This window comes from Antedon mediterranea, chromosome 9 (genome assembly GCF_964355755.1).
Source record: "Antedon mediterranea chromosome 9, ecAntMedi1.1, whole genome shotgun sequence".
In the NCBI taxonomy this organism is placed as follows: domain Eukaryota; kingdom Metazoa; phylum Echinodermata; class Crinoidea; order Comatulida; family Antedonidae; genus Antedon; species Antedon mediterranea.
Genome location: NC_092678.1, coordinates 6,958,768 through 6,976,338, shown reverse-complemented (window position 1 = coordinate 6,976,338; position 17,571 = coordinate 6,958,768). Strand labels below are relative to the sequence as shown.

The 17,571-nt window shown below is 32.4% G+C and overlaps 2 protein-coding genes across 2 annotated transcripts; both read left to right on the top strand.

Moving 5' to 3' along the window:
- Positions 1 to 1,612: 1,612 nt before the first annotated feature.
- LOC140058119 (CMP-N-acetylneuraminate-poly-alpha-2,8-sialyltransferase-like) lies at positions 1,613 to 8,424 on the top strand. Its single transcript, XM_072103673.1, has 5 exons — positions 1,613 to 1,964; positions 4,911 to 5,056; positions 5,628 to 5,726; positions 7,504 to 8,034; positions 8,160 to 8,424. Exons 2-5 carry the CDS (start codon positions 4,929 to 4,931, stop codon positions 8,422 to 8,424), a joined length of 1,023 nt encoding a protein of 340 aa, XP_071959774.1. The 5' UTR covers positions 1,613 to 1,964; positions 4,911 to 4,928.
- On the top strand, positions 7,874 to 16,222 carry LOC140058118 (CMP-N-acetylneuraminate-poly-alpha-2,8-sialyltransferase-like). Its single transcript, XM_072103672.1, has 6 exons — positions 7,874 to 8,034; positions 8,160 to 10,275; positions 12,065 to 12,195; positions 12,277 to 12,366; positions 14,097 to 14,624; positions 14,997 to 16,222. Exons 3-6 carry the CDS (start codon positions 12,071 to 12,073, stop codon positions 15,295 to 15,297), a joined length of 1,044 nt encoding a protein of 347 aa, XP_071959773.1. The 5' UTR covers positions 7,874 to 8,034; positions 8,160 to 10,275; positions 12,065 to 12,070; the 3' UTR covers positions 15,298 to 16,222.
- The last annotated feature ends 1,349 nt before the right edge of the window (positions 16,223 to 17,571 follow it).

The following is a 17,571-nucleotide window of genomic DNA, read 5'->3' as shown; positions in this document are numbered from 1 at the left end:
AATATACGTTTTAGCGGTTAAGAATTTGATTTAAAACTTAACAAAAATAGATTTTAAAAAGTAGGTGTTTAGGTCTCAATTAGAATCTATCCTTTGAATTCAATATTCATAAATTGAAAATTGGTAAAACAGGATGTATTTTTTTGTCTAAAGGGTTTTGGCTACTAAACTAAATTGGAAATACAAATAAATAATAATAATATTTCTGCAAACATGTATTAGAATAATCTCTGAGGAATCTAGACCACCACAATTTACTAACCATTTTGAGCTTATTTGTTATTTTGACAAAAAAACTATTTATCCGTTTACACGTTTGACGGATAATCTACAAAGGTAAGATGTTCCGTTGTCTGTATATTGGTGTGTGGGTACATTTTTTACGACAATGACGTCATTAGCATAGGTCTACATTAGCAGGGTAGTAGTAAGCTAGCCTACTGACAAATAGATCAACATAGTTTATGGGCGCCGTTAATTTCAACGTGACGCGCCCATTTACCGTTCCGTGAAAAACATTCACACCTGTTCCGTCACGTTTTCTGTGACCTCGCATAAGATAACGGTGTCAAACATTATTTTCATTAAACTGGTATCCGTTTCTGGATGGTCATCATCAGATGATAATGAGGAAGATATTCTTTCCGCTATCATTTTATTTATTTCGCCAGAAGGGGAAAACAAGAACGAAGTCAGATCTGAAAGGAAGGTCAGTTTCAAACGTTGGTAAAGCATAATCTGGCGACCAATAAAGACGAGTTCTTCAATTATTTTTCGAATGACGCCTCACCAATACGGTTATCTGATCGATTTGATTAAAGATGACACTACAAAATGGTAAGATTCAGAGAGAGTATCTCTGTCCAAGAACGTCTATCCATCTCTGTAAGGTACGATAATGTCCAGTTTTATTATTAAAATTACATTCGCCCTATGCTACTGAATCTAGCTAAAAAATATGTTGAACCGCAACAAAAAAAATGTTAATTGTGTATTTAGTTGCAGTGGAGATGGTCCCTAGTGCTAATTGTGAACTTAGTTGCAGTAGAGATGGTCCCTAGTGTTTATTGTGAACTTAGTTGCAGTAGAGATGGTCCCTAGTGTTAACTGTGAACTTAGTTGCAGTAGAGATGGTCCCTATTGGTAATTGTGATCTTAGTTGCAGTAGAGATGGTCCCTATTGTTAATTATGAACTCAGTTGCGGTAGAAATGGTCCCTAGAGTTAATCGTGTACCTCTTGCGGTAGAAATGGTCCCTAGTGTTAATTGTGTACTTATTTGCAGTAGAGATGGTCCCTAGTGTAAATTGTGTACTTATTTGCATTAGAGATGGTCCCTATTGTTAATTGTGCACTTATTTGCAGTAGAGATGGTCCCTAATGTTAATTGTGTACTTATTTGCAGTAGAGATGGTCCCTAATGTTAATTGTGTACTTATTTGCATTAGAGATGGTCTCTAGTGTTAATTGTGTACTTATTTGCAGTAGAGATGGTCCCTAGTGTAAATTGTGTACTTATTTGCATTAGAGATGGTCCCTATTGTTAATTGTGCACTTATTTGCAGTAGAGATGGTCCCTAATGTTAATTGTGTACTTATTTGCATTAGAGATGGTCCCTATTGTTAATTGTGCACTTATTTGCAGTAGAGATGGTTCCTAATGTTAATTGTGTACTTATTTGCAGTAGAGATGGTCCCTAATGTTAATTGTGTACTTATTTGCATTAGAGATGGTCTCTAGTGTAAATTGTGTACTTGTTTGCAGTAGAGATGGTTCCTATTGTTAAATGTAATAAAATGTCACTGCTTTTGGACATCGTGGCCTATTAGACTCTCTCTTTTAATACCGCTAATTCATGTTATTCAGATTTCTGCAAACTGCTGAAGCACCGAGGAGATCCACGAAAGAATTAGTTGAAAAGAACTTAATAAAACCACTGATTTAGTTAAGATATTCAACTTAAAGTAAGTTTGAGCCCCATTGCTTTTTTAGATATTTACATTTTTAAAGAAATGGTCGATCGATGTTATTCGATTTATCATCCTAATTTCATGATTGCATTGCAATAATTGTCATTTTTAGTAACCTACGAACCAAGACATGTGAATACTCTAATGGCTAAATATCACATGATTGAAGTATCGAGCTAATAGGTAATAGGTATACAAAAGTGCGGTAAATTTACATCCTAAATACTGATAGGACAGTGATTAATTTACTATTGGTAATCCTTGGCCACATTGCGTAAAGACATAAAAATAAAAGAAAATATATAAATTGGCCTGCCTACCTTTCTAGTATAATCGAAACACACACATATGTAATAGACACAATAAATACAAATATTTTTTTTATTTTATTTGAAACGATTTAAGAGATAAAGATCGAATTGAACAAAGTGCCATTAAATCCCTATTTGTGAATTGTCTGGATCGTATGCTCTGATGACTTCTCACTCTTCCATGGCTTACCTTTGTCTTGTATTTTGTTGTGACCTGTGGTCGTTTTTTGTGATTCAACACACCACAATTTCAATACCGTACCGAGTATTTATTTTGTTGTAAGTTATAAGTTTATTCTCAAAAACATTGACGGTAAGTACGCCTTTGTATTGCCTTTTATAACCCTTTTTCAACATCTTCCCATTTTATTCCTTATATTTATTTCTTTTCTCTCACTTCACATTTCTAATATAACATAAGGGTATATTTTCAATTATTATTAAGCCTATACGCAGGCTTTGATCACGGTATCAAATACAGGTATTTTATGTTAGATTCTATAGATATGTCTAGGTGTTATGTTTTTATATTCTATGTATCTCATGTGATGCTTTTTAAAGTCAATAAATGTCAGCATCATAGTGTATGTTGTGTTATTGTAGCTGTTTTCTGTCATTGACAAATACATTGTATCAGTTGACTTCAATGCTGATCTACTCGATATCCATATGTTTATACCATGCTATACACTGTTTATTTTAATTTTAACTTTTTTAATTATATAAAATTAAGAATAAGAAGGCCATATAGATGGCTGCAGTCGCGTGCTCATTAGTATTTACCGACCGACCGACCGACCAACCTACCAACTGACCGAAATTACTGAACATGTTTAAAAATGTTGAAATGTTTAAAAACATTTATATTTTTTTAATTTACACGTGCGTAGCCTGTCACTTTTGACGTAATTTTGAGTTGAAAAGTAAGTCAAGAAAACAGAAATCGGGCAAAAAGAGTGCGAGATAACATTTAACGCGCAGTGCGCGCGCAAAAATCTGCGCACTCATGGCAATTTTGTAAACGCTTAAAATTGCCTGAAACGTACTCTTATTTCATCGAAAATAAAAAAAATTTAAGCGCGCGTACGCATGCGTTACATGCGATACGCACGTAATTGTATTGCCATATGATGATTTATGCCCTGAAATTTATGAGTACCAAATTTTATTTAATTGTGATTCATGGTTGTGAATTACAAACGTGATTTCGTTAAATCGTGCGTAGACCGCGTAATTTTTTATTGCGCACCGTGAAAACATAACCACATCGATTCCTGGCCATAAGGAATATACTGTGAAAAATTGACTTAGCTAGATTAAACTGATATCAAGATAAGGTCAGAAAGCGATAAAACGCATAGTGATACCGGACCGACAGACAGACCGACCGACATAGTGAACTATAGAGTCTATTTAAATTATTATTATTTTTAATATATATATATTCTTTCTTTATTCATCCAAAAATGTTAAAAACAAATACATAAATATAACATTATAATATATAAAACATTTTTAAAATAGTTGGATAAAAAGGAAGAAGAGAAAAGGCAACTTCATGCCTATCTAGCTCTACTCCCTGTATAACTATAATATTTCAATTTTATTTAAATCAAACAAATCATATTATAAATTTAACTACTAGTAAATAATAGTATAATACAGTAGTAAAATAATTAGTAATAGATGTAGATATATACATTTATATAAATCCAAAGGCAAATTACTGAAAAGAATGACAATGCTGTGGGTATCAGTGGCTGGATCTCAATGGAGATACAAAAAAAAGAGCGAAAAGCTAAATCAAAACGATCAAGTAAACATCCAGAAAAGTTAGCAGAGCTTTCGGGCAACACTAGCCCTTCATCAGTGCAATGAGGGAATTTGGATAAAGTAATAGCAAATGAGTTGGCAAGTGCTGCCTGGGTGGACAGGAATAAAAGAAATATTATAACAATAGAAACAGCGTGTTTCTATTGTTATACATATAATATAAACAAATCAGGCAAAGAACATTCATTCTAAACAGTTTTTGCTGCATCATGAGGTTATATAGCTTATCTAATTTAAATAAATTACAGAGAATAATAAAATGTCTTCGAAGGTAGAAATGAGATCTGCGATAAGACTATAGAAAAAAAACTACATGTCTACATGTACAATTTAATGGCAAATTGTGGAAAAAAAGTGGAGCTGTAGCTTGGTGGTTAACGTGCTTGCCTTCCAATCCCAAGGTCCCGGGTTCAATCCTGACCTAGTGCAGGGTTGTAACTCATGACTCTTTCAACTCCACTCCCTAAGCCTCAAATGAGACTTAGTTTATAAGCACGATAAATTATTAAATAGTTTATCCATCCTGTAATTGGCGAGTTACTCGCTGTTGGATGAGTATGAAATAAAAAAAAAATAAAAAAAAATAAAAAAAATTCTTTCTATGTGCAATTAGGCTATTTAATGAGAAATTTAAACGATAGTATTCTGTATATTACATAGTTACATAGTTTAGTATTGTTTTTTTTTTGGTATATATTTTTATCGGGTTTTGTACCTTGGATAAAAATGTCAGTAATCATTACTATGTTTTCTACAATAAATTATATAAGAATATGTTATTTATCTAATTTTATAGAAGTCTGATAACTTCGATATGTTTAGACAACGGACGATCACCTTGTTAACGTTTCTAACAAGTTTTTCCATATTGGCAACTACATTCACCCTATTACATTTATCCAAAACAAGTATAAAATACATAGACAGAACGTATTTCTCAAGGTTAGTAAAAACAAATCTGATTAATAAAGATCTTTTAAATTATGAGCTCATTGTAATTTTGTTTATTTCTTACGCATCCAACAGCGATTAACTCGATTATGGCTGGATAAACTATTTTATTGTGCTTGTCTCATTTGAGACTTAGGGAATGAAGTTAAAAGTGTTGTGAGTTACATACAACCGTGGCACTACAGTAGGTCAAAAAATACGTCGCCAACACAATGCACACACGCGGCAAATTCCACTCTTATGGCACCTGTCATCTAGGCCTGTGTACAGTATCCATTGTTTGTATCGATGTGTAATTATAAAATTATGCTTGATTGAATTTTTTTAAATATACCACACACTTATTGCTTGGTCACGCTTTCATATAGTCTCCCAATACTTCATTTTTCCAAGTTAGGACCTTATAAGTGATTGTCCTATATCTACTACACTGGTCTAGGGGCAGATAATGTTAATATTGAGTAAGTTACCTTTATAGAATCGAATGCATTTGTACTTTAATTGGACATCTGCCTACTAGATTGTTTTAATCAATATTATGTTATCAAGATTGTGTTCACAGGTCGTTTGTAACTGGTGAGCCGCCGAGGAGAACCATGAAGGAATTACTTGAAACTGAATTAAATAAAACCATTGATTTAGCCAAGGTATTCGACTTACGGTAAGTTTGAGACAAAAAAAGAAAATTAGATCAGTTACATGCTAGTTAATTTTTTAAAAAGCTCATCAAATACAGTATGATGCTAATTTCAAATCTGGACTTTCTATATCTCAGTCTTTAATTTCGGAATTTCAAGCAAATTAATGATTAGATCTCAAAGTTCTAGAGAGTTTGTAATACGGGGGGAGCATATCTCTGAATTCATCATATTCAGCAAACTATTGCCAAAAGCAAGTGTAGGTAGATCCCTTCTTTCCTCAAGTGAGGGAATACTAATAATTGAAAGAGCATTATCATAATTGATTTAGTCAGACCATAAATAATTCGAAAGGCCCTTTTCTGTACTCTTTCAATAGCCTTACAATTGGATCGAGACAAAGCGCCATGTCAAACAGATGCAGCATATTCTAATACCGGTCTTATAAGTATACACTGTGATTAAGTCATTAATACATGCAACAATAGCTTTTATTTCTTAAGAAATTAAGGACGCACCATCTACGCATGTGTGCCACTGTTAAAAAAGTGTTGTTCCAAATAATTATTATTATTATTATTATTAGTATTAGTGTTATTATTATTATTATTAATGAAAACAAACATCTGGAGGCTCTAGAAACGATATCCACAGTATTAAGATCCCACTTAAAATTACTTTGAATAATAATAAGTTTATCTAAATAGGCCTGTACTTACTTGAATTCAATGACAAAAATGTGTTTTTTAGTTTGTTTATGTTTCTATATCTAATACTTGATATAGCAAAATACGTACATTTATTTCTCCATTAGTTCAAATTCAAATTCAAATAAACATTTATTTCTTTCATTCGTATTTGAGTTAAAAAAACATTATAATTTCAGTCATTGTACATAAAAATAAAAAACACATTGCTTATCCTGTCATTTAATTTATATATGTAGAAAGATAATTGGATTTAAGATTGATATCAGCCATGGTGAACAGGTTTTGTGTGTATGTGTGTGTGCGCGCAAATGTTAGGTTTTACGAGGACATTGTCTATTAAAGTTACTAAAGTATTGCAAGTAAATTTAAAAAAACCAATAATAATAATATTTATTTGGTTACCAACGAGCAAAAAGAAGTTTAAAATTAGTAAAGTAATAAGGATACATTTATTTCTCTTTAAATTCGTAATATTAATAATTCAGTCATTCATTCATTCAATCTTTTATTTTGGAATCTCTCAGGTCCATAGAAAGTAAAATGTATTTAAAAAAAACTGTAGTGACTACTATGAACTACTCATCTCAGGATAAGATTTTACCTGGAGAGCATAATTGACTTATATAATAATATAATCGTTGACACTAAAACATTTTTACTTGAATTAAGTCTACACACATCAGGCCATTATCATATTGATCAATAATAATAATGACGACGACAATGATGATGATGATGATGATGATGATATCGATGATTGCTTTTGCTTTACAAGAAATTAAGACGGAAAAAGCAAGGAAATTCATAACCAACTTTGGTACACACTATTATATAATATTTTAAACTTGTTTATCAAACTTTTTATTGATTTCGATGTCTGTATTGTTATATCCAACTGTCTCAACAATGCATTGATTTAAAAAACTGTATTTGTTTATCTTTTTATCTGTTTAAACCTTTTAAATGATGTATTTTAAGTGTTGTGTAATATCCTATCACAATTAATTGATTGCAAAAAACAATTGAAACATTTGAATATAAATAATTTATGCTTGTAACAAACATCATTTTTCGATCTTTTTTGTCATAGGGACAAAGCTAACATTTTTGCATCAAATATTTTAATACCTCTTCATCAACAAGTTAAATATACGAGTTTGAAACAGATGGTAAAGGCTAGACATTACGGCAAGTATATTGAGGGCAGAGCAGGAGAGAAACTTTCTTGGCATCGCACATGCGCAGTAGTCGGCAGTGGCGGAATTCTTCGAAGCAGTGGATGTGGATCTGAAATCGACGCTCATGACTTTGTGATGAGATCAAACATGGCTCCTATAAAAGAATTTGTAAATGATGTTGGAAACAAAACGAACGTAATGTCTGTAAATAACGCAGCAAGAAGAGAATTTCGGGCCTGCATGAGAAAATATAATGGCGTCTGTAATTCTTCGTATGGTTTGCAAAGATTAAAAGAGTTAAAAAATGCCATACTTTGGTTTTCTAAAGTACGTGACGTTACACCTTTTAAGCATTTTGAGGTGCTAAATTTTTTTGCAAGACACAATTTGGTGAATATATCACTAGCTTATCCATTCAAATACCTGTCAAACCCGATAAAAAGGTCAGATATTTTTCTCTTTACATTTTCTGTATATGCGGAGTAAATGTACTAAGTAATTCATTACAATATTCCAAATTTAGGCATACATTATTTCTAAAGTACGGTAATATTGTATTTTTCTGCAGGTTTTTCAACTTGACCAATGGCCCTTCATCTGGACTGTTTTTGTACACTGCAGCTTTACCGTATTGCGATATGATATCACTGTATGGATTTTATCCTTTCAGCATTGCACCTGATGGAAGAAACCTTACATATCACTATGCATCGGAAATTAAATTTGGGTTTAAAACAATTCATAATATACCGGATGAATATAATAAACTTGTACAGATGAATGAAGATGGGTACTTTAGGATGGTTACAAATAAATGCAATCTTCGAAGCTGAATTATCCAGCACATTTTAGTTTTAAAAACTGTACATTACTTTTCTCGCTTCGGCTTTCTTGATTGCACTTTGGGTTTAAAACAATTTATAATATACCGGATTAATATAAGAAACTTGTACAGATAAAGATGGGTACTTTAGAATGGTTACAAATAAATGCAATCTTCGAAGCTGAATTATCCAGCACATTTTAGTTTAAAAAACTTACATTACTTTTCTCTTTTCGGCTGTCTTGATTGCACTTGAGTTTTTATGTGTAAAAAGATCAACATTTTAAGAAGTAATTTAGGAAGTGTGACCCACTCGTTGTCAGTGAAATACTTTACTCGAAGTATGTATTACAGCTAGACACGTATCTGACTTGCGATAGTAAGTTAGACTGTATCTACTGACAGCTTTGGCTCGAATCGGTTAGAAATTTACAAAAATTGAAAGTGGCGTAGTATTAAAATTTTGTATATCAATATTCTTAAATTCTCAGTCAATACTGAAAATGGATAATAACTAGTAAATAAACACTATTTTGAGCTTAGAACACATTTCGTAAGTACACAGTGTAGGCCTAAGGCACATTTAAGCCTACGGTAATATAAACCTTTTGATAGAAAGTTGAATACTTATAGTAGGCCTACCCTTGACCCCTTTTAATGGGACACCTTCGAGACAACATGTGTCTTCTTAATACAATAGAGGTTCCTCCTTAATAGGGGTGGTTGACAAAAAATCCTCACCATTTCAAATTGACTAAATTGTTCAAATCACGCATAACAGAAATACATTTTAAACTAGAGGGTACTCCGAGAGTACAAACCTCCGCCTACTGTAAAATTCCCCTACATAAAACTTCCCAGGAAAATATATATATATATATATATATAATTATTTTTAATTGTTGTTATTAGTTCTAAGTGTAAATGACTGCACACTACAAAGTTGTGGGTGACAGTTTGATGTAATATGCACACATAACACATAATATGCCGAGTGAATATAAGAAACTTGTACAGATGAATAAGGATGGGTACTTTAGAATGGTTACGAATAAGTGCGTGCTTTGATGAAAAAATTTTGAACAAAAACGAAAAGTAACATATGCGCGTGTATTTCACGAGTGCAATTTGAAATGTTCATAATTGTCACTATTAAATGCATTTATATAAAAAATAAAAATTTGAAATATTTAAACAGTTTTAATTAAGCTGTATGAAAATATTCGTCCAAACTGAAATTAAGAATTGTATAATTGGTAGTCTCTACTATCTCTCTTTGAGAGATTTACACAAACGAAAAGACAATATGTTCAATGTTAACATGAACCCTGTCATTTGACATTTGACCTTTAACTTATTAAGGCCTCTCAAGTACCATGAAGTACAAATAATATAGAAATAAAACGTAAAACCAGAAAGATAAAAATAATAAAGCTGGGTGCACTCCCACAGATAGTTCAGTGGTTGAATGACCTTTGACCTATTGACTTTATCAATAAAATGATTGAAAGGAATTAATATGAGGTGTGTGTATTCATGTTTAAAGTTCTTTCAGGTAGATCTGACCCGGTGACCTCTATTACGGTGTCAGCTCAAAAAAGCCAAGTGCAAAGCTAAACCCGTAAAGTGCATTGAATAATACTGCCATTAAATCCCTCTTTGTGTTTTTGCATGACGAGAGTTCGATAAGAATTGTCTGGATCGTATTAGCTCCGATGACTTTTCACTCTTCCATGACTTACCTTTGTCTTTATTTTATTGTGATTTTTTGTGAACCAACACAGCACAATATTTCAATACCGTACCGTTGTCAGAGTATTTATTTTGTTTTAAGTTATAAGTTTCCTTCAAAACATTGACAGTAAGTACGCATTTTGAATGCATTTTATACCCTTCTGTCAACATTACGCCTTTTATTTATTTATTTGCTTTTAGAAAACCCGTTAATTCACATTTCTAATATAACATAAGGGTATATTTTCAATTATTATTAAGCCTATACGCAGGCTTTGATCACGGTATCAAATACAGGTATTTTATGTTAGATTCTATAGATATATGTCTAGGTGTTATGTTTTTATATTCTATGTATCTCATGTGATGCTTTTTAAAGTCAATAAATGTCAGCACCATTGTGTATGTTGTGTTATTGTAGCTGTTTTCTGTCATTGACAAATACATTGTATCAGTTGACTTCACTGCTGATCTACTTGATATCCATGTTTATACCATGCTATACACTGTTTAATTTATTAATTTTAACTTTTTGATTTATATAAAATTGAGAATAAAAAACTACGTTATTATTTAAAATATTTAAATTATTATTATTATACAATTAGATAATCAAGCTTCCCCCTTAGCCAGTGTAGGACCATGACGGGCTTCTCTACTTGACATCCCGGAACTCATCATCCCTGAATGGGAGGGTTGGTCAACTTCAATTGGTTTTTATTTCCACGTACATGTACCTCCATGCTCAAACAAAGCATGCGCCCATAAACTGCAAACTAAACTAAGATAGGCCTATAACATAAAATAGGCCCTATAGTCGTGGTCGTTTCAATTGTCGTCTCTTAATATCTTTCAGTAGACTTATTGATAATTGCATCTGTTGAACATTTTATACAACCTGTCCCTGATACTTTTGAACTATACCATGACATCCCCAGTGGTCTAATGGTTAAGACATCTGCATATCAAAAGCAGAAGGTTCCGGGTTCGAATCTCGGTTGGGGATACTTTTTCTCATTCTCACAGTACAGATTTCCTCATCTTTGTTTCAAGTTAATTATAATTACATTTCAGTATATCACCGGGCGGTTTAGAATTCATGTTCTGTGCCTGATGTATATATATATATATATATATATATATATTATATATATATATATATATATATATATATATATATATATATATATATATATATATATATATATATATAAAAATCAAGATCAAATAAGTTAAAACTGCCTCAATATAGATTTATTTTAACGACATGTTTCGGGCATAGCCCATCATCAGGTGAAAAGAATTGTAACAAAGGATAACATATATAAGTCACAAAATTACATAATAAAACAAATCAACCAATCAAAGATGTTAACAAACAAAAGGCTATATATAACGAAACATGTCGTTAAAATAAATCTATATTGAGGCAGTTTTAACTTATTTGATCTTGATTTTTTTCTATATCCTGCCTATGCAGCTCTTTGATTTATATATATATATATATATATATATATATATATATATATATATATAAATCAATGATGTTGCGTAGCACTGTGTAAATTATATATAAATCATACTGTAAATTATAGAAACAGTGCTCATATTCGGAACATGATCTCATAATCGCGTCGAGCATAGCTCATTGGCGAAAGTTCCGTATTTTTTAGTTGTATGAAAAAATGTCCAGCCAGAGACATTTTTTCATACAACTAAAAAATACGGAACTTTCGCCAATGAGCTATGCTCGACGCGATTATGAGATCATGTTCCGAATATGAGCACTGTTTCTATAATTTACAGTATGATTTATATATATATATATATATATATATATACTCAATGTAAATAATGTACTATTATAATAAATACCGTATTATTTTTATATTATGTTTATTATCTGATTTATATAGACAGCCATGCATAGACGTCAAAGGCTTATCTTGTTTATGTTTATAACAACCTTATCTATATTGGTAACTTCATTTTCTCTACTATCTTTATCAACACGCAGTAAAGACACAAACATACTGTATTGTCAAAGGTTAGTAAAACATAATTATTTATAGTTATTTCTTTAATACTGCTTGTTAAGAAATACAATATGTTTTTTTTTTATTCACAGATTGTTCTCAACTGTTCAGGAGCCGTTGAAGGAATTACTTGATACTGAATTTAGTAAAACCATTGATTTAACCAAAGTTTTCAACTTAAGGTAAGTTTGTCCATTTGTAACCAATTGACTTCAATGATATTGATTTACCACGTTGGTCCTGCCAACATTTGTTTATCTTATATTATATATATGGGATATATCAAAATATACCAATATAATATTATACTGTTTGTTGTTCAAAATAAAATGTTTATTATTAGCATCGAGGATTGCATTGCCTTTCGGTAGGATCTGGATTGATTCGATGGTTGGGTCTCTGAAAGTGTCCCTGATGTCTAATAAATACAAAGTTCTGTTCTGTCTGTTTTGTTGTTTTTTTAAGAAAATAATGTTCCCCGCTATGCTTGCTTCACATCTAGGACGCAACGCAACGACGCAAGCGCAACACAAGTGAAGCTTGGTTCCCACGTGGATGCAACGCAATGACGTAGACGCAACGCAAGCGAGTTGACCAATGACAAGTGATATTTCAAATAATCCATCGCTTGTGATTGGTCAAATCCCTTACGTTGCGTTACGTCGTTGTGTTGCGTCTCTAGTGTGAACCAAGCATTAGTAATCAATCACAAGCGATGGATTACACGAACTCTTTACCGCTTGCATTGCGTCTACGAACGTCCTTGCGTTATATGTCCGTGTGGAAACCAAGTTTTACATACAGGCCAGTTGACTGTTGCTGTGTTGTGGCGTACGGATTGCAAACAGATTCCTCCCACACACCAAACGCGCAGTGTCCTCTACCTTTCGCCCAATCTAACTTTCCTTTTATTTCTACACAATAGGCCAACTCACTCTCTCTTTCCAAAATCTTTAATAATAAGCCTTTATTCCGTACGATTAATTCAACAAGAAGCTCTTGTAGTTTTCTCCGAATGTCAAGAAGACTGTGCAAGCAAGTCTATTTATTTTTCCTATATAGGCCTAAATGTGTTTTTTCTAAGTTTGATTGTGATCTTGCTTCGTATTTTTACCTTAATTTGCCTCTTCATAATCTTGGTTGTAAACCTCTTTTTCGTTTTAACGATTTTATATTTTCTTCTTGCGCCGTCTTTTGTTTAATTTGCATCTTTTGCCTAAATAATTAATAATAATTTTGTCGTCGTATTAAGGTTTGTAAAAACTGTGTTTTCGGTTAACTTTCGTCGTCGTTTTACAATTTCTGCCTTTTATCAAGCAATTCATTGGATATTTATAACTAGTCATTCTCAATTTATACGTGTTTTGAATTAAATCATTATTCATGTTTTACCTTTGTTGACTTTTAATTGTAAATGTTATAGTCAGCCTGCAAATTGCGCTTAGCATTGTTTGTTAGAAAGAAGAACAAATAATAAAAAAGTAAAATGTAAAAAAAGTAGTTTTACGTTAACAAAATACATAAAGGATAGGCCTAGACGAATATTATTTCAACATTGTCATCAACATGGCAAAAATTTACTAAGGATAATATATTTATACTTTACTCATAGGCAAAAAACGAAGGAATTCAATTCAAGTGTGTTAATATACAGATATTGACTGCTTAGAGGTTAAATATAAGATATATAAAAGGCAATATCTGTTATATTATATAGCCAAGAACAATGTACTAAGGATAATATATTTATACTTTACTCACAGGCAAAAAACGAAGGAATTCAATTCAAGTGTGTTATTATACAGATATTGACTGCTTAGAGGTTAAATATAAGATATAAAAGGCAATATCTGTTATATTATATAGCCAAGAACAATGTACTAAGGATAATATATTTATACTTTACTCACAGGCAAAAAACGAAGGAATTCAATTCAAGTGTCTTAATACCTTTTATTCAACGTGGAAAATATTCGAATTTGCTACAATTCAGAAAGGCTACTCATTTTTACAAATACCTACAAAAAAAAGGAAAGACAATTTCTCGGCATCGCACATGCGCAGTAGTCGGCAATGGGGGAATTCTTCTGAACAGTGGATGTGGCTCTGAAATCGACGCTCATGACTTTGTGATGAGATCAAACATGGCTCCTATAAAAGAATTTGTAAATGATGTTGGACACAAAACGAACATAATTTCTGCCAATCAGGAGGAGTCAATGGCATTTTTGCAAAGATGCATTACAAATAATAGTATCTGTGATCCAAGGTATAATTTGGAAAGATTAAGAGCTGAGTTTAAAAATGTTATTTTGTGGTTTTCTAAGGAATCTAGACCACACACTACTAAACATTTTGAGCTTATTCATTATTTTGACACAGTAAACTTGGATATTTCAATTGCTTATCCATTTACACGTTTAGCGGATAATCTACAAAGGTAAGAGATGACGTTGTCTATATTTTGGTGTGTGGGTAAATGTCTAACGATGATGCCCAGACATTAGCAGGGTAGTAGTTTACTGATGAGGCTAGCTTACTGACAGAGTTAGAACTATTTTTTCTCTTATGAGAAAACTGTATCTAAATGCAATGCATTAGGCGTATAGTGATTTGAAAGGATAGGAATGACAAGTCGAGCTAAAAATGCAGGCATTTCATTTCAAGCGAAGGTCTAGTAGGCCTAGACCTTCTTAAGTTGTTAGTATTTGAAAGCTTGCCAGTCTCCTTAAGAAAACTTGCGCCACTCAAAATTATGAAAAAGTATAGTAGTTTGGCTTAAGCCTACAACATCTCAATTTTTTTTCTCCAGATTCTGGAACATAAAAGATAAAATTTCATCCGGCCTGTATTTGTACACTGCTGCCGTGCAGTTTTGCGATATGATATCACTGTATGGATTTTATCCATTTGGCATTGCACCTGATGGACGAAAAATTAAATTTCACTATGATGGGAAATCCAGATTTTCATTTAACAACTCTCATAAAATGCCGAGTGAATATAAGAAACTTATCGAGATGAAGAAAGAAAAATATTTAAGAATGGTTACGAATAAATGCGTCCTTCAACGACAATTATTTAACCAAAATGGCATAATATTTGACGCCTAACCGAATGGATTAAATAGGCCTTGCAAGCGAAGCAAGAACCAAGGTTGCGGTCCACCAAGGGCTCCAGTAGAGTTCAGGGTGGGTTGGCGAAGCTTGCTAGGGTAATTTAGGTCGGTTCAATCAGTTTACAAGCATCTAAATCCAATATACGTTTTAGCGGTTAAGAATTTGATTTAAAACTTAACAAAAATAGATTTTAAAAAGTAGGTGTTTAGGTCTCAATTAGAATCTATCCTTTGAATTCAATATTCATAAATTGAAAATTGGTAAAACAGGATGTATTTTTTTGTCTGCAGGGTTTTGGCTACTAAACTAAATTGGAAATACAAATAAATAATAATAATATTTCTGCAAACATGTATTAGAATAATCTCTGAGGAATCTAGACCACCACAATCTACTAACCATTTTGAGCTTATTTGTTATTTTGGCAAAAAAACTATTTATCCGTTTACACGTTTGACGGATAATCTACAAAGGTAAGATGTTCCGTTGTCTGTATATTGGTGTGTGGGTACATTTTTTACGACAATGACGTCATTAGCATAGGTCTACATTAGCAGGGTAGTAGTAAGCTAGCCTACTGACAAATAGATCGACATAGTTTATGGGCGCCGTTAATTTCAACGTGACGCGCCCATTTACCGTTCCGTGAAAAACATTCACACCTGTTCCGTCACGTTTTCTGTGACCTCGCATAAGATAACAGTGTCAGACATTATTTTCATTAAACTGGTATCCGTTTCTGGATGGTCATCATCAGATGATAATGAGGAAGATATTCTTTCCGCTATCATTTTATTTATTTCGCCAGAAGGGGAAAACAAGAACGAAGTCTGATCTGAAAGAAAGGTCAGTTTCAAACGTTGGTAAAGCATAATCTGGCGACCAATAAAGACGAGTTCTTCAATTATTTTCGAATGACGCCTCCCTCACCAATACGGTTATCTGATCGATTTGATTAAAGATGACACTACAAAATGGTACTACAAGATTCAGAGAGAGTATCTCTGTCCAAGAACGTCTATCCATCTGTGTAAGGTACGGATGCTCAGTTTTATTATTAAAATTACATTCGCCCTATGCTACTGAATCTAGCTAAAAAATATGTTGAACCGCAACAAAAAAATGATAATTGTGTATTTAGTTGCAGTGGAGATGGTCCCTAGTGCTAATTGTGAACTTAGTTGCAGTAGAGATGGTCCCTAGTGTTAACTGTGAACTTAGTTGCAGTAGAGATGGTCCCTAGTGGTAATTGTGAACTTAGTTGCAGTAGAGATGGTCCCTATTGTTAATTGTGTACTTATTTGCAGTAGAGATGGTCCCTAGTGTTAATTGTGTACTTATTTGCATTATAGATGGTCTCTAGTGTAAATTGTGTACTTATTGGCAGTAGAGATGGTTCCTATTGTAATAAATATTTGTCGTCGAGATTTAATCGTACTGTTTTTATTTAGTTTTTGACCAGAGACAATTTTCACTGCTTTTGGACATCCTTAGCCAGGGTGGGACCATGGCGGCTACTCTACTCGTGTCATGGGATCCCGGAGCTCATCAGGAGTAGGGACGCTTAAATCCCTTAATGAGTGTGGGTTGGTAATATATCGATACTTCAATTAGTTTTTATTTCCACGTAGGAGGATGTATAGTAGTAACATTATTAAGGTGTCATTCAATGGAACAATCAATGTCGGAAGAGCCGAACCTCCATTCTTTAACAAAGCATTTGCATATATCTGCAAACTGAATTAAGAATAACCGGTTTGGTTGGTAGACCTATAACACAAAATATGCCCTATAGTCGTGGTCGTCAACGTTGACGGCCATGACTACTACATCCCTCTACTTTTCCGAATAGTTTCAGCAGTCGTATTTCCCCCTTCCTAATTGTGTGTCCGAAATATTTCACTGGTCGCGTCTTAATATCTTTCAGCACACAGCAAAATTTGAAATTCTAAGCAAGAAAAAAAAATCTTGTTTTAAGAAAAAATTCTTAAAATAAGTATTTTTTTTCTTGTCAAGATTTAAAATTACTTAAAACAAGAAATAATTTTCTAGAAAAGACACATTTTCTTAAATTAAGTTTTGCAATATTCTTGAAAATGCTTATTACAAGAAATATTTTACTTAAAATAAGAAGTCAATATCATTCTCTTCTTATTAAGAATAGTTTTGCTTAAAACAAGATTTGAAAATACTTAATTTGAAAAGTATTTTACTTAAAATAAGAAATCTATATTATATTTATCCCTATCAAGAATAATTTTTCTTAAA

Coding starts and splice junctions, on each gene's coding strand:
- LOC140058118 (XM_072103672.1), top strand. CDS start 12,071: ATGCATAGACGTCAAAGGCTTATCTTGTTTATGTTTATAACAACCTTA. Junction 12,196..12,276: donor AACATACTGTATTGTCAAAG/GTTAGTAAAACA, acceptor TTTTATTCACAG/ATTGTTCTCAACTGTTCAGG. Junction 12,367..14,096: donor ACCAAAGTTTTCAACTTAAG/GTAAGTTTGTCC, acceptor CTTTACTCACAG/GCAAAAAACGAAGGAATTCA.
- LOC140058119 (XM_072103673.1), top strand. CDS start 4,929: ATGTTTAGACAACGGACGATCACCTTGTTAACGTTTCTAACAAGTTTT. Junction 5,057..5,627: donor GACAGAACGTATTTCTCAAG/GTTAGTAAAAAC, acceptor TTGTGTTCACAG/GTCGTTTGTAACTGGTGAGC. Junction 5,727..7,503: donor GCCAAGGTATTCGACTTACG/GTAAGTTTGAGA, acceptor TTTTTGTCATAG/GGACAAAGCTAACATTTTTG.